Raw genomic sequence first — 26,302 nt, forward strand, 5'->3', positions numbered from 1 at the left:
GATTGTGCTGGTATTAGGCTAGTTTTGAGTAGCAATTGGGCGGGTTTTGTTGTGAAAACCTGGCAACCCTGCAAGCTTTCCCACTCGATGCGACACCAGCAGCCGCGGTACGGTAGATGTTTACGACAGTAAGAGGGCTGCATCTCGGCGGAGTAGTGTGAGTTTTTCTTTATTTTTAACTATGGCTGAAATACAGAAAATTGTTAGGACGTATCTTCTTAAAAATACTAAGATATGTGATGACCTTATGTTTGGATAATTTATTTTTAACGGTAATGTTTAACTTAAATTGCCTGTATAATATATGTAGAGGAATGTTTTTAACCGTAGCATTCGTTATATTAAAATGAAAAGGTTGAGGTAATTGTTTCATGGAGACAAAGTATTTGTTGGTTGTTGTAAAACAAAAAAATTAATTTTTATAGTTTGTATTTATGCAGTTTTATATTTATTTCCAGTTTCTGTTTGTTTAATGTGAGTACGAGACAAGTTCATTTGTTTCAGGAGTTCTGCATGTTTTATGAAGTTAATTTAAGTCTTTTTAAGACCAAGTAAAGAAAAATTAAGGAATAATTTTAAAGGATGGTCAGTATGGTCAGTATGGTCTCTAAATGCAATCTAGGGAGAAACACAATGAGTTGTATTAGCAACACTTCAGTGTTTGAAAATACCACTTCCAACAGATATCAATTACTTTTTAATTCAATTTATAAAACAAAAGTAGCTTGATCAACAACAACTAGAATATAGAAATAATTTTTTTGTTTATTTTATGATCACAATGCTCAAAAGTTATGTTCTTTCCTCAGTATATTGTTTTGTTTTCCAAGTGCAAATGTCTAAAGCTTTTTAAATCAAGATGCATTTACTGGAGAATGACAAAAAATATAAGTCTTGATTTCTGCAAAATTGATCAAAATTACGTGAGTTTATGATTAAAACAAGGCCAAATATCTTCCAACAGGCTCAGATAAAAATTCAATAGAAAAATTTCTTAACTCTTTGAGAGACATATTTGTGCTTGTTTTAAACATAAACTCCTTTTTTATTCAAGACTTCTTTTTACATTTGCATCTCAAGTAAAGGTATAAGATATTTATATTGGAAAACAGGACAAAATATTACCCTTACAATGTGCGGAGAGCATTCGCTCAATATCATTATCTAGTTTTTGACAGAGGTGGTGTTTAGCGGCTTTTGCATCTGAACTGTTCATATATTTATTAACTTATGTTTTAATTTACACAGATTTGGGCCTGGTTTAACAAACAGGGCTTAGATGAAGCCAAGATTCGGCCTTTGTCCAATTAGGACATTTAAAGGCATAGTTCACCCCAAAATGACAATTATCCCATGATTTACTCACCCTCAAGCCATCCTAGGTGTACATGACTTTCTTCTTTCTCAAGCTTCTCTTCTCTTATATCAAAATACTCAGACATTCCTCTTTAAAATTTCTCCTTTTTTGACCTCTAATTCGTGAGCAGTGTTTTGTTTTGCTCTGTCCTCTGAGCTTCTGCGATCGTTATAATGTCATGCGTTGGGTCAGAGGTTACTCTTCTGCTGCAATTTGATGTGTCCAGCCATCTGTCGGAAGCTAGTTATTATATTTAATACATGCCTTACAGCTGCAGTCCGTGATTTTTGGCCCTCTAGCTGTTAATAAACAGAACTGCATGCGTCTTGCGGAAGAACATTGTAGTTGGAGCTACTTTTCTCCGTGTATGTCTATGGCGAGTCACGCAGTTACTGTGATACTCTGCGGCGGGTCCTACCAGTCCGGTCTGAAATAGTCCGAATATAAACACTTATTTTAAAGTGTACCATAATGATTCAGGGTAAGACAAAAACACGGTTTGGAAAATGGATTCATGTTGTCCATTCTCATTATATATTTTTTGTAATTTTTAAACACAAAAAAAGTTATGGACAGCAGCTTTAAGAAAACATGACTGGTGTGCATCTTGAGACAAAACAATGGCGCTGACAAGATATTTTTTTCAGTTAAAACAGCTCAATAATGCATTTTAGTGTGGTAACCTTGTCTGTGAACCTTTGCAGCACACAAAGATCATAATGATTCACAAAGTTATCCAGATCACTTCTCTCTCTGAGTCTTCAATCATATGTTGCTTTTTTGTAGATCTGATGGAGGTGAAAGAGGAAAGTGAAGAACTGAATGTAGTTGAGGAGTCTGAGAAACCTCAGAGTCTTTCAGCTGGAGGAGATTCACTTAATCGCTCACACACTGAAGAGAATGCCTCAGGAAACAGAACTCAAGGAACAGAAGTCAATACGTCTTTCAGATGCCATCACTGTGAAAAGAGTTTTGAAGCAAAGATCCAACTTAGTAATCATATAAGATCTCACTCTGTAAAAACACCTTTCACTTGCCCGCAGTGTGGTAAGAGTTTCAAACATAGAAACAAACTTGAGGTACACTTAAGAGTTCATACTGGAGAGAAACCATACACCTGTCCTCAATGCGGAAAGAGTTTCATACTTATAAACAGACTTAATAGACACTTAAAACTTCATGATAACCTGTACTCATGCCGTCACTGTAAAAAGAGTTTTGAAGAAAAGAACCACCTTAATAGTCATATCAGAATTCACCATGGAGAAACACTTTTCACTTGCCCACAGTGTGGAAAAAGTTTCTCATATAGAAGCATATTTGAGGTACACTTAAGAGTTCACACTGGAGAGAAACCGTACACCTGTCCTCAATGTGGAAAAAGTTTCACACAAAAAGGAATCCTTTACAAGCACATGAGAGTTCACACTGGAGAAAAACCGTATACATGCACTCAGTGTGGAAAGAGTTTCACGGGTGCATCAACTCTCAGTCATCATCTGCGCATTCATACTGGAGAAAGACCATTTAACTGTGATCAGTGTGGCAAAACGTTTATTTCATCATCACATCTAAAACAACACCTGAAAGTTCATTCAGGTGAGAGGCCTTATGTGTGTTCTTTCTGTGGAAAGAGCTTTTCAAGGCTGGACAGTTTTAAACTGCACCAGAAAACACATGATGAGGTGAGAGATCATGTGTGTTTGGAGTGTGGGAAGAGTTTTACTACATCTTTCAAGATGAAATTGCACCAAAGAATTCATACCGGAGAGATGCCGTACTGTACTCAGTGTGGGAGGAGATTCACTCTACCAAGCAGTCTAGCGACTCATATTAAAAAGTATTGTCCAAAGTTGAAATGATGAAATTCACAGTGACTTTCCTGCTCCTCCACCAAAGGATTTAGTGTGAAAGTGGCATCAGCGGCAAGGTAGATTGACAAAGATGTTAATGACAAAAAATGTAGACTATATAAACTATCAAAAAAGTTGGCAACACATCAAGCTACTAAAAGAACCACATTAATTACTAAACCACATTTGAACAATTCAAGTTACGCTAAATACACCATAGTTTACATAAATGCTTTTAAATAATATAAAAATCATCAGTATAAAATTGTAGTATTATTGTTATAGTTCTGTATCGTTCTGTTCTGTTTTCCCTGTTCTGGTTTGCCTATGTTCCCTGTCATTGTTAACTGACCTAAGCCCGGTTTTGCAGATTAGGCCTTAGTTCAATTAGAATATTTATATAGCTTTTATAAAGGTTCACTAGAAGAAAAAAAACATTACTGGTGTGTATCTTGAAACAAAACAATGGCACTGACATATTTTAAGATCTGTCAGTACAAGTTACTTTCCGGCTAAAACGGCTCAAACGTGTATTTTAGTCTAGGACTAGCTTAAGCCCTGTCTGTGAAACCGGCCCCTAGTTTCCTAGGCTGTGTTCCCTTGATTTTGACTGAGGGAGCGAGTCTACTTCACATGCACACTTCAGGCAGCTCCATAACCCACAATGCAACACGATTGTGACGTTATTGCATATCGCGTTTAATTTACCCCACCACAAACAACTCTATGATATATATATATATATATATATATATAAATATTTAAAAGAACCAAAACACACCTATATACATATAGAATGCTGCAATTAAACAAATTCATAAGGGAAAATATAAAAATAATAAAATCATAATGGAAAAAATAATTCTATAGTTACTGATTAGTTTCACCTGTGTTTCATTTAGCTCTGTTTGCCTGTGTGTATATAGTCCTCAGTTTCCTTTGTTCAGTGGTCTGTGTCGTCAATGGTTTATGTTTATATATTAAAGACTCTTTTGTTTATCTCCTTTGTCGTGCACTCATCATTACAGCCACAACATTTTGTTTTAGTTTTGTTTTTCACTTATTTATTATTTATTTTGTTTATGATTTAGGGGCCACATATGTGTTAGGAAAAAATCCTTGAACACCACAAAATTTTCTTTGAGAGATATTCAGCACTGTTAACATGGCTGCACTGTATTGATGAGCTGCATGGACTCATTTCATAATTGATGAACTCTACACAGTTATTGAACTAAACTAAAAGAAAAACGAACGTTTCGCTTCAGACTCAATGCATCACCAGGAGCTGTATTCATTTTGTTCTGCCTGTATATGTTTTTTGAATCTCAAACTGATGTTGGCTATTGACTTTCATTATGTGAATCACACAGGACCACAGTTTCAGCTAAAAATCATCATTACTGGTTACCTGTAGAAAATGTCACCTGCATCTTGGATGCCCTGAGGGTGAGTAAATTAACGTGTAGGCTTTTAGAGTCATTCGGCGCCCCCTTGAGGAAGACAAGCGCGTAACATATTTCCTGCTCGATGCGACACCACCAGGCGCGGTACGGTAGATGTTTACGACAGTTAGAGGGCTGCATCCATACTGCATCACTAAGTATTATGTGAGTTTTATTTCTTTGTTTGTAACTATACACTGGCTGGACTATATTAAATTGATAGGACGTGTCTTCTTAAAAAATACTAAGGTATGCGATGGCTGTATTATTTATATTTAACTGTAAACATGGTTAGTTAACTTAAAGAGCCGATCATATTTTTTTTTATTGCAGAGGAATGTGTTCTTACTCTTAGCAATGGAAAAGCTGAGGTAATTGTTTAACGTCGATAAACAATGTTGGTTGAACTAAATAAAAATTGTGTTTATAGTTTGTCTTTATGTAAACCGTTTTTAATATTTCCAGTTTGTGGTTTTGGTTTGTATTCATGTGAGTGAAATATGTTTTTAAATGTAGGGGAAAAAATTAGAATTAATGAATGACAAAATAATTTGTCTGCAGGTTTTGTGATGTTAATTAAAGATTTTTTAAGAGCAAGTTTATGATCAAAACAAGGCTAGATATCTGCCAACAGGCTCAGATAAATCAAGTTAATTCAAAAGCAGATTTTTGTTCATAACTCTTTAAGAGACATATATGTTCTTGCTTTTAAGCATAAACTCACTTCATTTTGTCCAAGACTAGACATTTTACATTTGCATCTCATTCTTTTTTTTTTTTCTTCAAAGCATGCAACTTTTAATGCCATGACATTATGTACTTGCATCTTTCACATCTGATTTAAGACATTTTTAAGGTCTTAATTTGTGTAATGGTGAATTTACAAAATAATTACTAACAAAAATAATATGACTAAAACTAAAACAGGAAATATTGTTATAGTTATACAAACATATATTCATTAAGTTATTTTCTAATTTTCTCAGATTTGGGCCCAATTTCACAAACAAGGCTTAAATTAAGTTAGGATTAGGCCTTAGTTCAATTAAGACATTTAAAGGGATAGTTCACCCAAAAATGAAAAAAAAATCCCATGATTTACTCACCCTAAAGCCATCCTAGGTATATGTCTATCTTCTTTCAGATGAACACAATCAGAGATATATTTAAAAATATCCTTCCAAGCTTTATAATGGTAGTGAATGGGGGCCAGTCTTTGAAGCACCAAAAATGCATCCATCCATTATAAAAAATCCATATAGCTCCAGAGGGTTAATAAAGGCCTTCTGCAGTGAAGCAATGTGTTTTTGCAAGGGAAATATCCATAGTCAAAACTTTATGAATCCAAATAACTAGCTTCAGGCAGATGGTGAACGCATATTGCGCAAGTCAACTTGCACCACAAGAGTAACCCCCGACGTGATGTATGACGACGGATGTAGAAGTATCGTAAGCTTAGACGCCTCACGCGGTTCAAACAAATAGGGCTGGGCAACAAACTCAAGCTCCTCTTATATCAAAATCCTCTGACATTCCTACTGAAAATTTCTCATTTTAGACCTTTACATCATGCATAGAGTCAGAGGTTACTCTTCTGCGGCATATCAATGTGTATGGCTGTCTGTCGGAAGCTAGTTATTATAGTTAATATGTGCCTTAAAAAACATTACTAATGTGCATCTTGAGAGAAAACAATTACGGTAAGATATGTCAGTGCAAGTAACTTTCACTTAAATAGCTCAATAATGGATTTTAGTGTGGGACTAGGCTTGAACCTTGTCTGTGAAACTGGGGGTTGGTCATCTGGACCTTTTGCATAACACATGAGTACATGAATAATTCACACAGTTGGAACACTTCTCTCACATGTTGTTGTTTTTTTGCAGATCTGATGGAGGTGGAAGAGGTAACTTCCATGGCCACAGGTGTATAAAATCAAACACCTAAGCAGGCAGATTGCTTCTGCAAACATTTATGAAAGAATGGGTCGCTCTCAGGAGCTCAGTGAATTCGAGCGTGGTGCTGTGATAGGTTGCCACCTGTCCAAAAAGTCCATTCGTGAAATTTCCTCACTACTAAATATTCCACGGTCAACTGTTAATAATATTATAACAAAGTGGAAGCAATTTGGAACAACAGCAACTCAGCCACGAAGTGGTCGGCCACGTAAAATCACAGAGCGGGGTCAGCGCATGCTGAGGCGCACAGTGCGCAGAAGTCACCATCATTCTGCAAAGTCAATAGCCACAGACCTCCAAACTTCGTGTGACCTTCAGATTAGCTCAAGAACAGTGCATAGAGAGCTTCATAGAATGGGTTTCTATGGCCAAGCAGATGCATCCAAGCCTTACATCACCAAGTGCAATGCAAAGCTTCGGATGGAGTGGTGTAAAGCACATCTCCATTGGACTCTAGAGCAGTGGAGACGTGTTCTCTGGAGTGACCAATCACACTTCTCAGTCTGGCGGTTGCCGGGAGAACGGTACTTGCCTGACGGCGGGATTATGGTGTGGGGTTGTTTTTCAGGGGTTGGGCTTGGCCCCTTAGTTCCATTGAAAGGAACTCTTAATGCTTCAGCATACCAAGACATTTTGGATAATTTCATGCTCCCAACTTTGTGGGAACAGTTTGGGGATGGCCCCTTCCTGTTCCAACATGACTGCGCACCAGTGCACAAAGAAAGGTCCATAAAGACATGGATGAGTGAGTTTGGTGTGGAGGAACTTGACTGGCCTGCACAGAGTCCTGACCTCAACCCGATAGAACACCTTTGGGATGAATTAGAGCGGAGACTGCGAGCCAGGCCTTCTCGTCCAACATCAGTGCCTGAGCTTACAAATGCCCTTCTTGAAGAATGGTCAAAAATTCCCATTAACACACTCCTAAACCTTGTGGAAAGCCTTCCCAGAAGAGTCGAAGCTGTTATAGCTGCAGAGGGTGGGCCAACTCCATATTAAACCCAACGGATTAAGAATAGGATGTCATTAAAGTTCATGTGCACGTAAAGAATTCATTCTGGAAAGAAGCAGTACTGTACTCAGTGTGGGAGGAGTGTAGCACCTGTTTGTTACCTCAAAGATCCTAAGCAGGAACACTTTCATAGCCTCATGCCACCTAAAACAACTTCAACAGGTCACCCCATGGTGGGCAAAGGGCAATGTGGCCACAGACACTGACCAAAACACCAATATATACACACACACACACACACACACACACACATAGAAGAACTATCTGAATGTAACTCATAGGTTAACCATTCCAGAATGTATATGATGTATTCCGTTTGTGTGTGCATGTCCTAATATTGTAATTAGCCTAGTTATGATTTTTAATTGTTTTAGAATAAGGGTGCATTCACACTTGTCATGTTTGGTTCGATTAAGACGAATCCTGGTGCGATTGCTCGGTTAGTGCGGTTCATTTGAACGTGTGAACGCTGCCATCTGAACCCTGGTGCGCACCAAACAAGCGGACCGAGACCATTGAAAAGATGGGTCTCGATCCGCTTCCAAACGAACTCTGGTGCGGTTCAAATGATATATGAACGCAACACGGACCAAAGACATGTAACCGAACCAAAAACAGGAAGACGAGACCCTAAAAAGGACAGATTCCTCACATGCCTTAAGGTTCGGTATCTTTTGGTTTGGTTATAAAATTGCCAATCTGAACGCTAACCGGACCAGGACTAAATGTTTTTTTTTCTTCTTTGGTCCGGACCAAATGAACCAAACGAACCGAACTACAAGTGTGAACGCACCCTAAGTTTAAATGCTTGTAACCATATTTGTGCTTTCTAATGTCCTTCCACCATATCGTGTTTAGTCTAGATTTAATCCTCTCGGGATGCTTTAATATACTATAAAATGCATTATTCTATTATTATCATCCTTTGGAGTAAAAACTACTAATTTTGACACCGTCTTAAATTAGGCAAATTAGGCCATAAAACATGTCAAAAGAAACTTTCTCTTGTGCAAAATCTACCCTCACTTTTGGCTGGTTCATCCAAGGAGGCGTTTTGGCTTATTTGTCCTTAAAAGACAACACGCCTGTTCTATTGTCTCTCGATTGTTTCTCGCCATCTCACGTATGTTTGTCCTGTACACCTCTCTTCTTCCGGCGATTGCGCTCCCATCGTGCACTTATCCTTCGTGACGAACATGCTCAGTCTTCACTAACTTTGGACGAGACGGATTCTTCCTTTCTTATTTTCCAGCCATTTTACTTTAGTTACGTCCCAGGACATATTGTTTTTCTTGTGTAGTATGTTTTGGTGGTGTTTATGGTCATTTCTGTGTATTGCTGCTTTTGTTATTTCCTTTCTGTTTTCTTTCTATGCTGATGCTCTTCAGATGCTTGGAAACACCTGTACCATTGGCTCCTGTAAGAAGATGGCCAGCAATAAAAACAGCCTATTCTGCCTCAGACATGTTGCCAATTGTTTTTTTTTTTTGTTTTGTTTTTTGGTGTTAAGTGAGTAATCTTAAGTGTTAATTGAAAATGTTGGATTGTTTCTGCCAATTATGTGCTATGGTATGACTCTTTGCTGACAGTTCAATTTGTTAATTATTTTCTGTTATTTGGAAACCTGTAGGGAGGTGGGTGCCTTTTTCTTTTCTTTTCATTTTCATTTTGTTGAAGGTAATTCAGAAGATTATAATTAATGTAGGATCTTTTTGTTTATTATTTTGGCCTTGATCCCTCCTGAAGCTTTTGTTTCCTATTTCTTTTCTGTTTTAATAAATTACGCTTCAGTTTGATCTTTGGTTGGCAGTATTTCTTCTTTAAGCTGGAGATGAGAAGTTCCCCATGGTTTCTCTCAATTTTGTAACATTTTCCTTTAATCCCAAGACCTGAAAAAGGGAAGATCGTAACATTTTCAAGTTAAATTCCATTTGAAAATCCCGCGGAAGACCCTACCTTGGGAAAAGACCAATCGGATGCTCTAGCTCGAACGCACTGAAACTTCTGCAGAACGGCGAATTAACCACAGCAACTTTGCCTGTGTGTATATAGTCCCCAGTTTCCTTTTTCAGTGTTCTGTGTCATCAATGTTTAACGTAGTTTTTTTTTTTAGTTCTTAGTTATCTCCTGCATGTTTCCTTTTGGACTTAAACAAAAGAAAATTGTAATATATCTTTAATACATCTCCATCATTACATCATTACAGCCACAACACAATTATTTACTATATATTGAAATAAGTATTATATTAATTTGAATATTTGCATTTTTTTATTAAAATAGGAATAATACTAAGTAAAATAATACAGTGTTACATTTATTGTCAGCCAAAGCAATAATGACACGATATGAGTAGCAATATCATACTTACAGATTTTACATAAAAGAAGACACCCTAATTAGGATGTAAAGCATGTGCAGCAGAAAAGCAACACTATTTTTAACGGAGTGGAGGTCTGGTTTTTTTGAATGATAGCCAGCGAACGAATCACTTCCCAGTGCAGCGATGTGATTTATAGAATGTGCGGCCCCTTTAAGAAGCTATGACATCGTATGCACTGACTGAGGATGCGCAGAAGAGAGAAGCGCGAACAACAGTTCAAGAGGAGCGAGTTAATATTAACTGATTAAAGTCGATTTCGGAATATTTTCGACGGATGCCGTATATCTCTAGTCTGCTTAAGAGATGTTCTTAATCTACATAGCTTGACATTAATCAGCTCTATTGTTTAAACGCTTAAAAATGGAGTTTATTAAAGAGGAGATTGAAGACATGAGTGATCTAGAACCGTTCAGAATAAAACATGAAGATACTGAGGAACAAATAGGTTGGTGTCAATTTTTGATGCTTTACTATGATGGCTTTGGTTGCTGTGAAATGTTAAGCAGTATATGGATGATAAATTATACAGAAATGTATCTAAAATCATAACAAATCCACCTTTTTTTCTGACGAGCCTACATTGTTTTATTGGTGGTACTTCCGGTTTGGGGAAGATCCACAGTAAAAGACAGTTTCACTGAATGAACTGTAAAAAAAAAATTCGTTTTATTTTTAGACGTCAGGAGAATACGCTAATGTAACAGGAGTGATTCGATCATTCTGTATTGACCGCGCATGCGCAACATCCCAGTACGTAGTTTCTGTACGTGCGTCTCAATCAGCGCTAGTTCAGTAGTCGGGGCACTGATCAGGGAATCAGCCACATTCATTTTAACAAAATACTGATTCACGACCTAGAGAGCTGATTTGAGATCGCGTTTGTTCATCACGTGACAGCCCCATAAGGCAGACAATTTAAGGACTTAAACATTTTACTCATGATGATTGATGTTCTTCAAAATATGTATATATGTGTATATGTCTCTCTCTCTCTGTGTGTGTGTGTGTGTGTGTGTGTGTGTGTGTATATATATATATATATATATATATATATATATATATAATATACACATTTTATTCATCTTTTATCTGAACTGTTCATAAAGGGTTAGTTCACCCAAAAATGAAAATTACATCATTTATTACTCGTCCTCATGTTGTTCCACAACGTAATACCTTCGTTCATCTTTGGAACACATTTTAAGATATTCTTGATTAAAATTGGATAGCTCAGTGAGGCCTGCATTGCCAGCAATAACACTCCCAATGCCCAGAAAGGTACTTAAAGACATATTAAATACAGTTCATGTGACTACAGTGGTTCAATTTTAATATTATGATTAGAATACTTTTTGTGCAGCAAAATAAATAAATAAATTGCGACTTTATTAAAAAAAAAAACATGTGATTGGCAATTTCTAAACACTGCTTCCTGAAGCTTTGAAGCTTAACTAGGGCTGCACGATTAATTGCACGAGATTGTCATGCGTGTCTCATCAGTAAAGCCGGTTCTGTGATTAGCGGTAAATGTCCATCACCTGCTTTCAAATGGAGCGGCACTTAATATACAGAGCCGTAGTTCGCGGACAAGCTACGCAATATCGTGTTCATAATCGCAGATGAATCGCTTTTGATTACGAACGCGATATTGCGTAGCTTGTCCGCGAACTACGGCTCTGTATATTAAGTGCCACTCCATTTGAAAGCAGGTGATGGACATTTACCGCTAATCACAGAACCGGCTTTACTGACGAGACACGCATGACAAAAGCATGCGATTAATCGTGCAGCCCTAAGCTTAACAAATCATTTGTTTCGAATCAGTTGTTTGGAGTGTGTATCAAACTGCCAAAGTCATGCCCCCCAGTGGTGAGCCATTGAAATTTGTAAACACTTATGATGTAACAAAGCCTCGTTTACTGAAGTCATGGGATTTTGGCGCTCTGAAACACTGATTCGAAACAAATGATTCGTAAAGCTTTAAAGCTTCATAAAGTAGTGTTTTGAAATCGTCCATCACTAGATGTTGTTGAATAAAGTCGCTCTTTTGTTATTTTTGGTGCACAAAAAGTATCAATATCAAATGTCAAGATTTAAACAAATAGGGCTGTGCAACAAACTCAAGCTCCTCTTATATTGAAATCCTCCGACATTTCTCTTTTAGACTTCTAATTCGGGACATTTTTGTTTTGCTATATCCTTTGCATTTCCGTGTTTGTCAACGGTTACTCTTCCGCCACAAATCGATGCGTACAGCCGTCTGCCAGATGGATGGATGCACTTTTTTTTGCTTCAAAAGCTGACCCTCTGTTCACTACCATTATAAAGCTTGGAAGAGCCTGGATATTTGTAAATATATCTCTGATTGTGTTCGTCTGAAAGAAGATTGTCATATACTCTTAGAATGGCTTGAAGGCGAATAAATCATGGGATAATTTTAATTTTAATTAACCCTTTAATATTGCATTCATACAGCGAACCTTTCACTGATTGTTTACAGTTTAATGGAAGTTACACCCGTAATTCCCTGGCTCAGTATCTTACAACAAATACATTAGGATTATTCATTGTATGTTGTCTTATAGTTGTGTAACTAGGCCTATCATTAAACATTTCATCAAAAATAAATAAAAAAATCTTGGTTCCTGTCAGTCTCTTTTTATTGTTAAATGCAATCCGCAAACCTTTCACTGAAGTTACATCCATAATTCGTGGAAAAAAAGTGGATAGCGGTTGTAGTAATCTTTGATCTGTTTCTTTCTGCTATTAAATTTGAGTATCACTTGAGCTTATTTAACCATGTAATATTTTTTTTATTTTAGATTGGATGGAAGATAAACAGCAAAGAATTGAACTGAATGAATTTGAGGAGGAACATCACAACTTCATAACTCAAACAAAAGCCAAAAAGAGACACACCTGCACTCAGTGTGGAAAGAGTTTCACACAAAAAGGAGACCTTAACAAACACATAAGAATTCACACTGGAGAAAAACCGTATACATGCACTCAGTGTGGAAGGAGTTTCAATCGTACAACAGCTCTCAGTAAACATATGCTATGTCACTCTGGAGAAAAACCATTTAACTGCGATCAGTGTGGTAAAAAGTTTATTTCGTCATCAGATCTAAAAAGACACCTGAAAGTTCATTCAGATGAGAAGCCTTATGTGTGTTCCTTCTGTGGAAAGAGTTTTTCAAGGCTCGATCATTGTAAACAGCACCAGAAAACACATAGTGAAGTAAAAGATCATGTCTGCTGTGAGTGTGGGAAGAGCTTTACTAGAGCTGACCAACTGAAACAGCACCAAAAAACTCATACTGGAGAAAGACCTTACAAGTGCTCATCTTGTGACCAGAGTTTCTCTCATTCTGGAAACCTGAAAGAACATGAGCGAATTCATACTGGTGATATGCCGTTCCAGTGTGCTCAGTGTGGGAAGAGTTTCAAACATAAAAAAAGCATTCCGTATCATAAGGAAAAATGTTGTAAGGTATTACAGTTGTCTGTTAAAGAGGAGAATGAAGACATTAGTGAACCAGAACCATCCAGGATAATTCATGAACATACTGAGCAACTAACAGTTTTGTGTCCAATCTTGATTCTTTATTAGTCAGGGATGTAACTGACGAATAATTGCCCGCACACTCTCCATTATTAACTGTTAAGAGGATTTACAGTTAAAGACCAAGTATGCCAGTAATGGTGAATGAAGACCAGGGCTGTGTCTGAAATCTTGAGTAGGTACTAATTTTGAATAAGTAATTACTTCATGACTGCTTACTTTTGTCACATACGGTTTTTAACCTGCCTTATAGTAGGGAAGTATGTGATTTCAGATGAAGCCCAGGAATCAGAGATGCTGATGGAGCCAGATGTTATGATTGTTCAACCCCTAGATGGCGGTGTGCACCAGTGGTGTAGGTCACCTGTTCATATCACATGATATTTAAACTTCCAATGGGTGGTATCAGGAGTGACGTGTGGTTCTTACCATAAATCTGTGTGCTTATATTTTTCATTAAATGGACAGCATTTAAAACCAATATTGCTGAGTGGACATTGTTTATTCCAAACTATGAGTGAAGAACCTGCCCTGGTTTAGAGGAAAGCCATTGCAGATGCAATCAATCGAATAATTTGCAGTTTTATTAGTAGAAGTCAGCTTTAACACTCGTCAAGGAGTTTGTCTGCCACTGCTCACACATACAATATGCAGCAAAAATTTTACTCTAACAGAGATAAGTAAACTATGTCAGTACTTCAAGTTTCATGATTCTGCCATCAGGTTGTGTCTCAGATAACTTAAAACATCTCCATAATCAAGTAAGTCCACACTTACATGCCATAACCTCCGTTGGGCAGCGACCTACTTGAAACCTTCAGTTCATTCCCTTCCCTGTTTTTAAACAGTAAATATTCTTTAGAAGCAATTACTTTGTTCTTCTTCTCTAATCCCTCTGTCAAATGCTTCATATATTGAGTAACAATAAAGGTAAAGTGTCTCTTGTCTTCAGTACATGCCATAAAAATAATATTTTTCTTACAGAACTAACATTTGGCACATCAAAGACCTGATACTTAAAGGGTTAGTTCACCCAAAAATGAAAATGTCATAATTTATTACTCACCCTCATGTCGTTCTACACCCGTAAGACCTTTGTGAACACATGAACTGTTTCAAATATGTTTTTAGTACCTTTATGGACCTTGAGAGTTTGAATGGCTTTGCTCTCAATAGAGGCCTCACTGAGCCATCGGATTTCATCAACAATATCTTAATTTGTGTTCTGAAGATGAATGAAGGTCTTACAGGTGTGGAACAGCATGAGGGTGAGTAATTAATGACATTATTTTCATTTTTGGGTGATCTAACCCTTTAAGACCTACCTGGTCTTTGCTATTAAATTAAAGTTCACTTGAATTTTTACATTTATCCTCCTTTTAACTTATTCTAGCCAGTTAATGGTTATTTCAAACCAGGTGGAAGTGTTGGAAGAGATTGCAGATGTGAGTGATCCAGAACTATCATGAAGATAGTGAGGAACAAACAGGTTGGTGTCCATTCTTGATTCTTTATTGTTGACTGAAAGCAACAGAACTTAAATGACATCCAGTTTATTGAGTGTGAATCCCGCAATATCTGCCTTTGATCTCGTAGGAGAAGAGAGACTGTCTGACTTGCCTGCACTTTTTTGACTCCTCCCCTCATTGCAGACGCCTACTCTCGCCTACAATTCATATCTCAAACGAGCCAAAGAGTTTGAATGAAGGACAGTTGTGGAATATTTTCATTGGATGCTGTATATTTTCAGTCTGTATGTTGCCACCACACATGAGAGACGTTCCAGATTTACAGAGTTTCACATGAATCCAGCTTGAGAGATGAGGTATTTATTTATTTTTTTCTGAGACCCAGGCTTAGACTTTTATCTTCTGTAGCAGACATTATATTTTAGCGAATTTATCTGACACCATCTGTGTTACAGTTTTAAGTCTGGATGTCCTGTAAGTCTGATTTTCCAGAGATGCAAATGTTTGACAAATCTGACTTATTTTTTAGATTGTCTTAAATCAACATCTCAGGATCAACATCTATTAATTATTTTTTTTTTTTTTTTTTTTTTAAACTTCATCTAATAACAGTATAATATTTATCTATTCAAAATATGTATTGGTCCATCTCAGGTCTTTTATAATATATATTTTTTTACAAGGTTTTTAAGTGGAAAATTGATACTTTTTCTCAATCCTCTTACCAAAAATCATGTCAACTATTCCTTTTTTCCCTCTCAGGGAGATGTTTATCTTGATGAAAATGTTGGTTTCAAGTTCAAGTAATTGACATTTTATATAAACAAAAATCATAAAATCTAAAAACACAAAGCCATTTTTTTCTTTTTAAGGCAGTTTTTTATAATGCAATTTATTAAACAATGGGATGAATGATAGACCAAACATAATTTTAAAAATTTAGTTTTTTAACATTTTGGTAGCAAGAATTATATTGTGTAACAAGAATGTGTGTCCATATAGTTTTGATCACACTTGTGAAGTGTTGATGTCCTCAATAATATAGTGAAACCTGATTAACACCGACTATTGAGACACATTTATATTTATATTGAGGGTTTTGGACCAGTTTATGTGAGGGTCCTGTAATGTGGGGTCAGGTTATGAGATAATAGATCATTTTTGACCTAATGGTTAGAGAGTCAGAGACTGTAACCCAAAGGGTTACATACTTTTTTAGTATGTCGTTGTTGTGTAAAGTAGGGGAATTTTACAGTTAAAGACCCAAAAGATCAGATATGATGAATAAAGACCCGGAGTCAGAGTTAAAAAAATAATAAATTGAAGAAACCTTTACTGAAGAATAGTTTGCAGTTTCATCAGCAGAAGCCAGCTTCAAGCCTCACAAGTCCACTAACTACGTCATTACTTCAGGTTGAATGATTCTGATTGGATAAGAAAAATAGACAGATTTGGTAATCTTCCACACATGGACAGATAGTCAGAAGCATATCTCCATTAGTCAGGATGCTGACAAGGGGACCCTGGATTTAGGTACTGGATGTCCTTTTGGGGTCATGACATGGTGTCTATCTGTTCTCTAGCAGAGTGCCAGTTGTCTAGTAGTAAAAAAGGACCTGCACAGAACACTAGCACACATACACAGATACACGTTTCTCAGCTTTTTCAAGGGTGAAGTTGATCTGAGCTCTGCTCGGAGCAGGAAACTTTGCCAAAACATACTGATAACATGTTCTTTTCTCTCAGTGAGAGGTCAGACAATATTCAAAATTATTTTCTAGTGTTTGAAAAGGAAAATAAATGCTTTACATACGTTGAAGAAGTCATTCAAATAATTTAACAGAAAGATAAATGTTGATTAATAACTTAAAAGATATATATTGAAATGGCAGTGGTTTCCAGAATCCACCCCCCTTCAGTAAACATACCCTTAAAGTACACATGAAATCAAAATTGACCTTATTTACTTTGTTAGTGCATATTACTAGTCTTGTGGTAAACAATTAAACCGTGCAAGTTAAAACACAGAAAAAAATTGTTTGTCGCGGTAATCTTTAATCAAAATCTGAAAAGTTACTTCCGGTCTGGAATGGCGTTCCTTCTCTGATAACGTCAGTTTGACGGCTTGGGTTGAAAACGCGTAAACCACTCCCCTCCAACCGTTAGTCTATGAGCGAGAGATGGAGAGGAGGAGCGCTAAAGTAAAACTCTGCCCTCTATTCAATATTCCGTTTCACTTGGAAATACGTCACAACACTGGAGAAAAGTTGCTTGCAACTTCTGGTTCACGCGGACTTTAAATGCAGAGGACAAATTCTGAGTATAGGTTACCTTCACCATCGATCGCACGCTCTTTTTATACAATTTTCCTATACCACTTCCCTAAGCTGGGGTTTTTCTGTTTTTAGAAAGTACAACAAGAGGCACCAATCTATTTACATTAGAGGCCCACGATCATACTACAAATTTTCTTTAATGTCAGAACGAGACACACAGCTTACACTATATCTAATGGCATGTATGCAAACACATTTCATTATCTTACAGGCCTCTACACTGACGCACATAGTAAGATACATGATTATAATAGTAGAATAACTTGTCCCCACAAACGGCTATATTATATTTGAATCATATTATACTTAAGTCATTTATATTATGATTAATAAAAAACTTCCACAGTATTTGAACATTTAGGCCCACACTTGAAGCTCAAAGTATATATTTTTTATTTTTCCAGATCTGGTCCTGTGGGTGTCAGTATCACACAGTGATCACAGTTCACACCTGCAGTGAAGCTCCTCCCACAACAATTCACCAATAAATATTGGGAATATTCACATCATCCTACAAGAGAAGGCATCCTCCTACATTAAGGTAACAAAGCTTCAGTTCATCAACAGATCTAGTGGCTGTGAAAAAAATTAGTACTATAATTATAATAGGGCTGCCTCTGACTAAAAAGATTTCTAGCGGACTTGTAGTTCATTTAAACAAGTAGTCAACTCATCACACGTTTATGATATTAATTTAATTAACTATATGGGGAATGGGGGGGGTTGTATTTGAGGAATCGTCTCTATTGTAATTGCAATTGTGTATACTTGTCTCTGACCCAGTTTTGAATGTTGTATTACTCTTATTTGTATGACAAAAAAGTTCTTTCCACTGTTATGAAGAAAAAGTGTGTTAAATGGTTAGTTCACCCAAAAATTAAAATTCTGTCATTTATTACTCACCCTCATGCCGTTCCACACCCGTAAGACCTTCATTGATCTTCAGAACACAAATTAAGATATTTTAGTTGAAATCTGATGGCTCAGTGAGGCCTCCATAGGGAGCAATGACACTTCCTCTCTCAAGATCCATAAAGGTACTAAAAACACATCTAAATCGGTTCATGTGAATACAGTGGTTCAATATTAATATTATAAAGCGACGAGAATATTTTGGTGCGCCAAAAAAACAAAATAACGACTTATTTAGTGATGGCCGATTTCAAAACACTGCTTCATGAAGCATCGGATCATAAATGAATCAGTGTATCGAATCATGATTCGGATCGTGTGAGAAACTGCCAAACGGCTGAAATCACGTCTCCGATCAGCAGATTCGATACACTGATTCATTTATGATCCGATGCTTCATGAAGCAGTGTTTTGAAATCGGCCATCACTATATAAGTCGTTATTTTGTTTTTTGGCGCACCAAAAATATTCTCGTCGCTTTATAATATTAATATTGAACCACTGAACGAACATGAACTGATTTAGATGTGTTTTTAGTACATTAATGGATCTTGAAAGAGGAAGTGACATTGCTCCCTATGGAGGCCTCACGGAGCCATCGGATTTCAACTAAAATATCTTAATTTGTGTTCTGAAGATCAATGAAGGTTTTACGGGTGTGGAACGGCATGAGGGTAAGTAATAAATAACAGAATTTTCATTTTTGGGTGAACTAACCCTTTAATGTTTTCAAGCCATGCAATCGATTGAGTAGGCTAGCCATTTATTTCGAAACATAATAAAAGGTACAAGGTATATAATTTATGTCCGCTAGAGGTCGCTAGAGGCCTATTCAAAACAAAGGCGTAGTTTGATGACACCAAGTTTAAGCGTGGAATCTTGAGACATGTGGTCTTCTTCACATCACAGCCGGTGAAAACAATCGGGATAGGACTCAGGAAGAAATCATGTTCATGGATGCGATTATCAATGTTAGTATGAAGCACAGCAGGACTGAGTGTTGTGGGAGCTGCTGTGTACTCACCATTCTGCTCTACTGTCCAAATCCATGCCTCTGTTTTAATACTCAGTGTTTTATATACTCACCTGTCTGATCCCCTCAATTGTGTGAAACCGACTAGTCTAATTCAAATATGGTCGACTAAGACTTTTCTCCTCAACTAATGTTTGGTAAACTGTTAGGGGGCAGCCCTAAATTATAATAAAAGAGAAAATGCAAATCAATGATCATTAAACTTGTTATAATCTGGCATCTATTTGATTGTATTAACAAGGATATGACAGAACTAACCTTTGGCATATCAAATATCTGGTAAGATACCTGATCTCTTGTTTTCTGCTATTTTATCATGGTTCATTCATATTTATCCTCCTTGAACTGATTCTAATTTCTTATGTTTATTTTAGATCAGATGGAAGTGAAAGAGCAAAGACAAGAACTGAATGAAATTGAGGAACATTGCGAATTCAAAACTCAAAAGAGTTTTTCATTGCCAGAAAAAAGTAAACGGCAAAAGAAAACACGTGGCAAAGTGAGAGCTCATGTGTGTTTGGAGTGTGGAAAGAACTTTTGTTCAGCTTACAGTCTGACCCAACACCAAAGAATTCATACTGGAGAAAAACCTTACAAGTGCTCATCTTGTGACAAGAGATTCAATCAGTCTGGAACTCTGAAAGAACATGAGCGAGTTCATACTGGAGAGAAGCCGTACCACTGTACTCAGTGTGAGAAGAGTTTCAAATGTCGTACCAGCCTCAAACATCATCATCTGCGTGTTCACTCTGTAGAAAAGCCATTTAGCTGTGATCAGTGTGGTAAAGATTTTATTTCATCATCAAATCTAAAACAACACCTGAAAATTCACATAAACGAAAGGCCTTATGCGTGTTCATTTTGTGGAGCCTTTTTTACGCGGCAGGATCATTGTAAACAACACCAGAAAAAACACACTGGTGAGAAAGATCATGTGTGTTTGGACTGTGGGAAGAGCTTTACTAGAGCTGACAATCTGACACAGCACCGAAGAATTCATACTGGAGAAAAACCTTACAAGTGCTCATATTGTGACAAATGTTTTGCTCAGTCTCCACACCTAAAATTGCATCAGCGAATTCATACTGGAGAGAAGCCGTACTACTGTACTCAGTGTGAGAAGAGTTTTAGATGTCCAAAAAGCTTTCTCAGGCACATGAGGAAACTTCATAAGTGGTCTCAGTGAGCAACATTTCATTTTCATGTCAAATACATTCAAGTAAATGGTGTGAGATGAACAAAATCTGGATTTGCGAATGTTGTGAATTTGGTGAAAAGCTTAGAAAACTAGAAAGACTTGTTTATAGTCTGATTAAGGAACTAAAAGAGTGGTGTTTGGTGAATTTTTACAGTTTCTCAGCCACAACCTGTGTGTGTGTTACTTTGAGAGAGCAAACATACATCTGTGTTGTTTTATTTGTTTATTTATTTATTTATTTTTTGCATTGGTCATTTGTTACGTCCCACATTAGTCATATGAGTCTATTGGCAGATGCAACTAAAAAACAAGTATTTTAAAGAGCGTTGGTCTGAGTCCTGCCACAGCACCACAAGCAATAAATTGCCATAAAGATTTTTATTTGACAGCTCATGGAACAAATACAAAAAGGTATTGTAATAAAATAAAAAGAAAAGGGAAACAATAGCTTTAGGAGAGGGCAAGGCCAAAATAATAAACAAAAAGCAATCTAACTGGATAATTTAAACCTCTAACTAATTCAACAAAGAAAAGAAAATAATCAATTGTACCCCAATCCCTTCCTGGCCCCAAAACGGAGAAAACAGGGTACAACAAAAATGGCATCCACCTCCCTACACAGCTTCCAAATAAAAAAAAAATGCAAATATTAAAGTAACTGATAAACTTAATGTTAACAACAGCAATAAACCAAAAAGATAGACAGAACTGATAAAGATGAGGGGTAGTATGAAGCTCCACACTTCACATAATCGCATCTTTTGCTCACTCAAATTCGTTAATTCAAATGCGGTGCATTTTCCAGGCGCATAGAGATGAAACATTCTCAGCTTTTCAGAATGCCGCAAGTGCACCGCAGGTCATGTGATAAGAACCAACCAATCAGATTTTGCCTTTACATAACAAAACATCAAAAGCTCAGTCGAACAGTTGATCACAGCTGTACAGGGTGTTTTTTCTATCTCATCTATCATAAATATATCTAGAAGTAAAGCTAATGCAAGGGCTAGAAATCAACGTATCCTTTGCTGAAACTTCCTCATCGTCGTGGAGAGCACAGTTCATGGTTGCATAAGCAACAACAGACAAAATTTGATTTCATGTAATCGTTATTCTTATTTGATTTTCATAATTGAACCATTTTATTATTATTCATGTCACTTATTATTTTACTTAGTTTCTTGCTCTTGCAATGCTTGCCATTGTTGTTTAATCCCATTATAGTGTAATTGCAAAGGATGTTTGTCTTCATGGGTATGTTAAATCATTTAGTTAGTTAGTTGACTCTGTCAGAGTATAATTGTTGTGGAAATGTGAATGTATGCAGAGCGGCCTACGAACTCCTTGTGAGACTTGAAGCTGGCTTCTGCTGATGAAACTGCAAACTATTCTTCAGTAAAATTTATTCAATTGATTGCATCTCTGACTCCTGGTCTTTCACTCCACATATATGGTCAAGGTCCTAAACTGTCTATCCCCAACACTAGTGATGGCGATTTCAAAACACTGCTTCATGAAGCTTTACAAATCTTTCGTTTCAAATTAGTGGTTTGGAGCGCCAAAATCACATGATTTCAGTAAACGAGGCTTCGTTACATCATAAGTGTTTTGAAACTTCAATAGTTCACGTGACTTTGGCAGTTTTATACACGCTCCGAACCACTGATTCGAAACAAAAGATTCGTAAAGCTTCGAAGCTTCATGAAGCAGTGTTTTGAAATCGCCCATCACTAGATATTGTTGAATAAAGTCGATATTTTGTTTTTAGTGACTTTATTAAGGTCTTACAGGTGTGGAACAATATAAGAGTGAGTAATAAATGACATAATTTTTGGGTGAACTAACCCTTTAACGTCACAGGACGTGATTGAAATATTTTATGTATCCTATAGAAAACAGTTGTAGAAGTAGTTTGCTTACTATAAAAGCTTTGTTTTGTGACTGTGATTACAAGGGTCAAATGTATCTGAGAAGTTAGCTTGGCCACCTAGTTGGGACCATTATTAAAGGTGGCATGTGAAGGCTTCTTGTCTCTGGGGAGTGTTGATTGTCAATGTTACAATGTTTCATTTTGACTACGAGAGAGGATTGACCATCAGTTGGCCGAAAATGTGGTGAAAATGTTGGGGATTACTCCAGGAAGAGAAAGGGAGAAGAGCACCTCTAAAGGAGATAATGGAAAAGAACTGAAGGGGTGATTTTTATCAGGGAATTATGCCACTTTGATGTGAAATAACAGATAAGAAAAATGCATAAAAACTGCGCCCTGGCCAGAGACCAATTCAGATGTGCAGCTGGCATCTCACTTTGCTGGTTGTCAATAAAGTTAAAACTCTTCACCATACAAACTCTTCGCCTACACACACCAATGGCAACCCTCGCACATACATACAAACTTTTAAATAGTTATTTGTATCTTTCCTACTGGGTAATTACTTTGCAAAATATGCTTGAATAAGACATTCATCCCATTTATTTGCTAATGTTTTCTATATTGTTTCTTGATTGTAGTTAGAAAAAAATAGAAGCTGTAAAATGTTAATATGCATTAAATCTGCTGCAGTGTCTAAAAGAAATTACAAGACAAACATTTTTGAAGACATTTTCACAGTGTGTATTTGTATTTGTATAATACTAGTTCAATGACTAAACATTATACGAATCACCAGATTCTTTTGCTTAATTATATTTTTACCTTCTACACAAAACATTCAACATTTTTACATTCAACATTTTAGTTATTTTTTTATTGATACTCTCTTTTCTTCGTCTTGTCAGTTAAGTAAACAGTGTCAACTGATGTTTTATGAATCTTGAAGGCTATAAGTACACATATATTATTATTATGCCTATGAAAACGATTTTGTTAGGGTTACAAGAATCAAGTTATATTTTCAATTAAAAATGGCAAAATTAGACAAAGGTTTAGTTTGCATCCCTGATTATTTCTGTCGTTCGTTTAAAATGTTTACCATAAAAACTGCTGTCAAATCTTGTCTCTTTATAACTCAGCACAACAGCTTCTGTGAACATAAAGCCCGCCTACTTTGATTTGATTGGTCATCTCAAACAGGCTGACATTGACGAGCTGTTTTGCTAGACTGAGGCAGAAGGTCGGTTATCCTGGCTTCTTACAATGTTCTTGCAGCACCAAAGTAGAGTTAATATCTGGGAATTACTTCACAACCTTTATATACACACAAAAATGTCGAGGGTTTTAGATTTGTGATCAAGGCAAAAACTGCATTTACATTCTTGTTAGCTCCAGTAATATATCTCGTTCTGAAGGCGGCGACTGACACACTGCGCATGCGCTTTAAGGTTTGTTTAGGTTCGGAATACACTAATACAAATGTAAACTATATATGCGAACTATTATATGCGAAGTTTCAGAATCTGATTCATTACGAAAATAATTACATGTGAACATCCAGTAGATGGCAGCAATACACTAAAGGGGTTTCTAGTTTGCCATGTAAATCCAAAAGAACAAATATAGGATATGCTGAAGGGAGATACGAGTGCTGAACGTATGAAGACCAGTTCAAGTATTTCTTGATATTAATCGACGACTGTAACGACCGTGTAAGAGTTTGAATGGACAGTTGTGGAGTATTTTCGCCGGATGCTGTATATTTTCAATCTGTTTGTTGTTTCCACTCGTGAGAGATGTTCCCGATGTTTACATGAACCAGCTTGAGAGATGAGGTATTTAATTACTAATTATTACGTACCCAGGTTTCGTGTTAATATCGAATAAACTTGAATTCTTTCTTCTAAGTTTCTAATGTAAGAATTGTTGTCATTAACATAATGTTAACGATGTGTCACAATGTAGGGCTAATGTTCTAGAGAACAGAATTCAGTCTTGGACTTAATCAAATAATATTAAATAGTTTTGAATTAGATTTATGTGCCCTGTTTATTTTAAAATCCTGGGTCAGGGCAAAGATGAACTTGCTTATTTCATTTGTTTTTATATAGTAATAATATAGAGCACTCATATGTTCACATAATTTCAGCATTTAAAGTAGTTTAGTCACTTTGATTTTTCCAGATCTGGTCCAGTTTACACCTGCAGTGAAGCTCCTCCCGCAACAATTCACCAGTAAATACTGGGAAAATTCACATCATCCTAAAAGAGAAGAACAAACTCCAGGAGTAGGAGCTGAAATCTGTGTGACTGTTAAAGATGGAGTTTATTAAAGAGGAGATTGAAGATATGAGTGATCCAGAACCATCCAGAATAAAACATGAAGATACTGAGGAACAAATAGGTTGGTGTCCATTCTTGATTCTTCATCGTTGACTTTTGAGAAACATTAAGGTAACTGATTCTAACTACTTAATATGTTTATTTCAGACCAAATGGAAGTGAAGGAGCAAAGACAGAAGCTGAATGAAGTAAAAAAGGAACATGACTTCAAAGCTCAAAAGAGTTTTTCATGGGTGAACAGTTTTACGCAGAACCAGGAAACACATAATAAAGTGAGAGATTATGTGTGTTTGGAGTGTGGGAAGAGCTTTGCTGCGTCTGCCAATCTGAGACAGCACCAAAGAATTCATACTGGAGAAAAACCTTACAAGTGTTCATATTGTGACAAGAGTTTCACTCAGTCTGGATCCCTGAAATTACACGAGCGACTTCATACTGGAGAGAAGCCGTACCACTGTGCTTTGTGTATAAAGAGTTTCAAATGTAAAATCAACCTCAAGTATCATCATCTGCGTGTTCACTCTGAAGAAAAGCCATTTAACTGTGATCAGTGTGGTAAAGATTTTAAAATGTCATCAAATCTAAAAAAACACCTGATAGTTCATACAAACGAAAGGCCTTATGCATGTTCATTTTGTGGAGAGACTTATTCACGGCTGGAACATTGTAAACGGCACCAGAAAACACACACCGGTGAGAAAGATCATGTTTGTTTGGAGTGTGGAAAGAGCTTTATTACAGCTGACCATCTGAAACTGCACCAAAGAATTCATACTGGAGAAAAACCTTACAAGTGCTCATATTGTGACAAGAGTTTCACTCAGTCGGGACACCTGAAAGAACATCAGCCAGTTCATACTGGAGAGAAGTTGTACTGTACTCAATGCGAGAAGAGTTTTAGGCATTCAAAAAGCCTTCTCAGGCACATGAAGAAATATCATAAGCCGTCACAGTGAAGCAACATTTTATTTTCATGTCAAACACATTGAAGTAAATGGTGTAAGATGAACAAAATCTGTAGTACAGTTGAAGGATCGAAGGATTCTTAATAACCTGTGCGTGTGGTTGTGTTTCTTCAACAGAGCAAACGTACATCTGTGTTGCGTTCTATTTTTTATATTTAATTTAATAATATAATCATTTATGTTGGTTTTCAAGGGATGTTTGTCTTGAAAGAATGTTTCCAATTCAAGGGTTTAACGTCACAGGACAATGTTGTGAAGCCGTATTTTCCATTTTTTTGCTTTGGTATGATGATAACATTTGTTGTATTTGTATTGATCATACAAACTCTGAGCAACTAAGATTATTCAATATAGTACTTCAGGGATGACGTGTTTTTGTAGGCAAAACCCGGAAGCGAGTTAGCATTTTAGGACTTCGCACTAAAGTCAATGGGTTTTTTGAATGGGTTTTTGCTAAATCGCCTAAAATAAGGTCTGTGGTTAACAAAGTCTTTAAATATTTTCACGTTTTGATCTATGACATAAAACACACCACTTATAACCAGCTTGCGATTTTTTTTTTTTTTTTTTTTAAAAACCTTTATTGTGTCTTAAAAACGG

The 26,302-nt window shown here is 36.6% G+C and overlaps 5 protein-coding genes and 1 pseudogene across 9 annotated transcripts in view; all 6 read left to right on the forward strand.

The window, feature by feature from the left end:
* LOC125248716 overlaps positions 1–26,302 on the forward strand; it is a 551,526-nt pseudogene that overhangs the window by 385,286 nt on the left and 139,938 nt on the right.
* On the forward strand, positions 30–3,937 carry LOC125248660 (gastrula zinc finger protein XlCGF8.2DB-like). Its single transcript, XM_048160761.1, has 2 exons — positions 30–157; positions 2,144–3,937. Exon 2 carries the CDS (start codon positions 2,149–2,151, stop codon positions 3,217–3,219), a length of 1,071 nt encoding a protein of 356 aa, XP_048016718.1. The 5' UTR covers positions 30–157; positions 2,144–2,148; the 3' UTR covers positions 3,220–3,937.
* On the forward strand, positions 10,078–14,054 carry LOC125248680 (gastrula zinc finger protein XlCGF7.1-like). 2 transcript variants are annotated; one of them, XR_007180335.1, is made up of 3 exons: positions 10,078–10,453; positions 12,831–13,748; positions 13,848–14,054. XR_007180335.1 is itself a non-coding variant. In XM_048160796.1 (2 exons), exons 1-2 carry the CDS (start codon positions 10,369–10,371, stop codon positions 13,619–13,621), a joined length of 876 nt encoding a protein of 291 aa, XP_048016753.1. In that variant the 5' UTR covers positions 10,078–10,368; the 3' UTR covers positions 13,622–14,054. The 2 variants fall into 2 exon arrangements, 1 of the variants encoding a protein (XP_048016753.1); XM_048160796.1 differs by having other exon boundaries at positions 12,831–14,054.
* Positions 14,852–26,302, forward strand: part of LOC125248639 (gastrula zinc finger protein XlCGF52.1-like) — a 221,620-nt gene continuing 210,169 nt past the window's right edge. Inside the window, exons 1-3 of one of the 3 annotated variants that reach the window (XM_048160706.1) lie at positions 14,852–15,062; positions 15,170–15,398; positions 17,783–17,901. The gene's annotated coding sequence lies outside the window, so the exon portion shown is untranslated. The remainder of the gene's footprint in view (positions 15,063–15,169; positions 15,399–17,782; positions 17,902–26,302) is intronic. The other 2 variants (XM_048160704.1, XM_048160705.1) reach the window with 2 other exon arrangements.
* LOC125248686 (gastrula zinc finger protein XlCGF71.1-like) lies at positions 18,961–21,986 on the forward strand. Its single transcript, XM_048160803.1, has 2 exons — positions 18,961–19,602; positions 19,698–21,986. Exon 2 carries the CDS (start codon positions 19,703–19,705, stop codon positions 20,507–20,509), a length of 807 nt encoding a protein of 268 aa, XP_048016760.1. The 5' UTR covers positions 18,961–19,602; positions 19,698–19,702; the 3' UTR covers positions 20,510–21,986.
* LOC125248674 (zinc finger protein 239-like) lies at positions 23,606–26,175 on the forward strand. Of its 2 annotated transcripts, none has more exons than XM_048160789.1 (3): positions 23,606–24,229; positions 24,561–24,798; positions 24,885–26,175. In XM_048160789.1, exons 2-3 carry the CDS (start codon positions 24,714–24,716, stop codon positions 25,691–25,693), a joined length of 894 nt encoding a protein of 297 aa, XP_048016746.1. In that variant the 5' UTR covers positions 23,606–24,229; positions 24,561–24,713; the 3' UTR covers positions 25,694–26,175. The 2 variants fall into 2 exon arrangements, with proteins under 2 accessions (XP_048016746.1, XP_048016745.1); XM_048160788.1 differs by having other exon boundaries at positions 24,579–24,798.

The sequence above is a fragment of the Megalobrama amblycephala genome, linkage group LG16 (assembly GCF_018812025.1).
Source record: "Megalobrama amblycephala isolate DHTTF-2021 linkage group LG16, ASM1881202v1, whole genome shotgun sequence".
Taxonomy (NCBI): domain Eukaryota; kingdom Metazoa; phylum Chordata; class Actinopteri; order Cypriniformes; family Xenocyprididae; genus Megalobrama; species Megalobrama amblycephala.

Excerpts from the sequence above, each read along its gene's own strand:
- LOC125248660 (XM_048160761.1), top strand. The coding sequence starts at position 2,149 with ATGGAGGTGAAAGAGGAAAGTGAAGAACTGAATGTAGTTGAGGAGTCT.
- LOC125248680 (XM_048160796.1), top strand. The coding sequence starts at position 10,369 with ATGGAGTTTATTAAAGAGGAGATTGAAGACATGAGTGATCTAGAACCG. Across the intron at positions 10,454-12,830 it reads AGATACTGAGGAACAAATAG|ATTGGATGGAAGATAAACAG; the intron begins GTTGGTGTCAAT and ends TTTTTATTTTAG.
- LOC125248686 (XM_048160803.1), top strand. The coding sequence starts at position 19,703 with ATGGAAGTGAAAGAGCAAAGACAAGAACTGAATGAAATTGAGGAACAT.
- LOC125248674 (XM_048160789.1), top strand. The coding sequence starts at position 24,714 with ATGGAGTTTATTAAAGAGGAGATTGAAGATATGAGTGATCCAGAACCA. Across the intron at positions 24,799-24,884 it reads AGATACTGAGGAACAAATAG|ACCAAATGGAAGTGAAGGAG; the intron begins GTTGGTGTCCAT and ends TGTTTATTTCAG.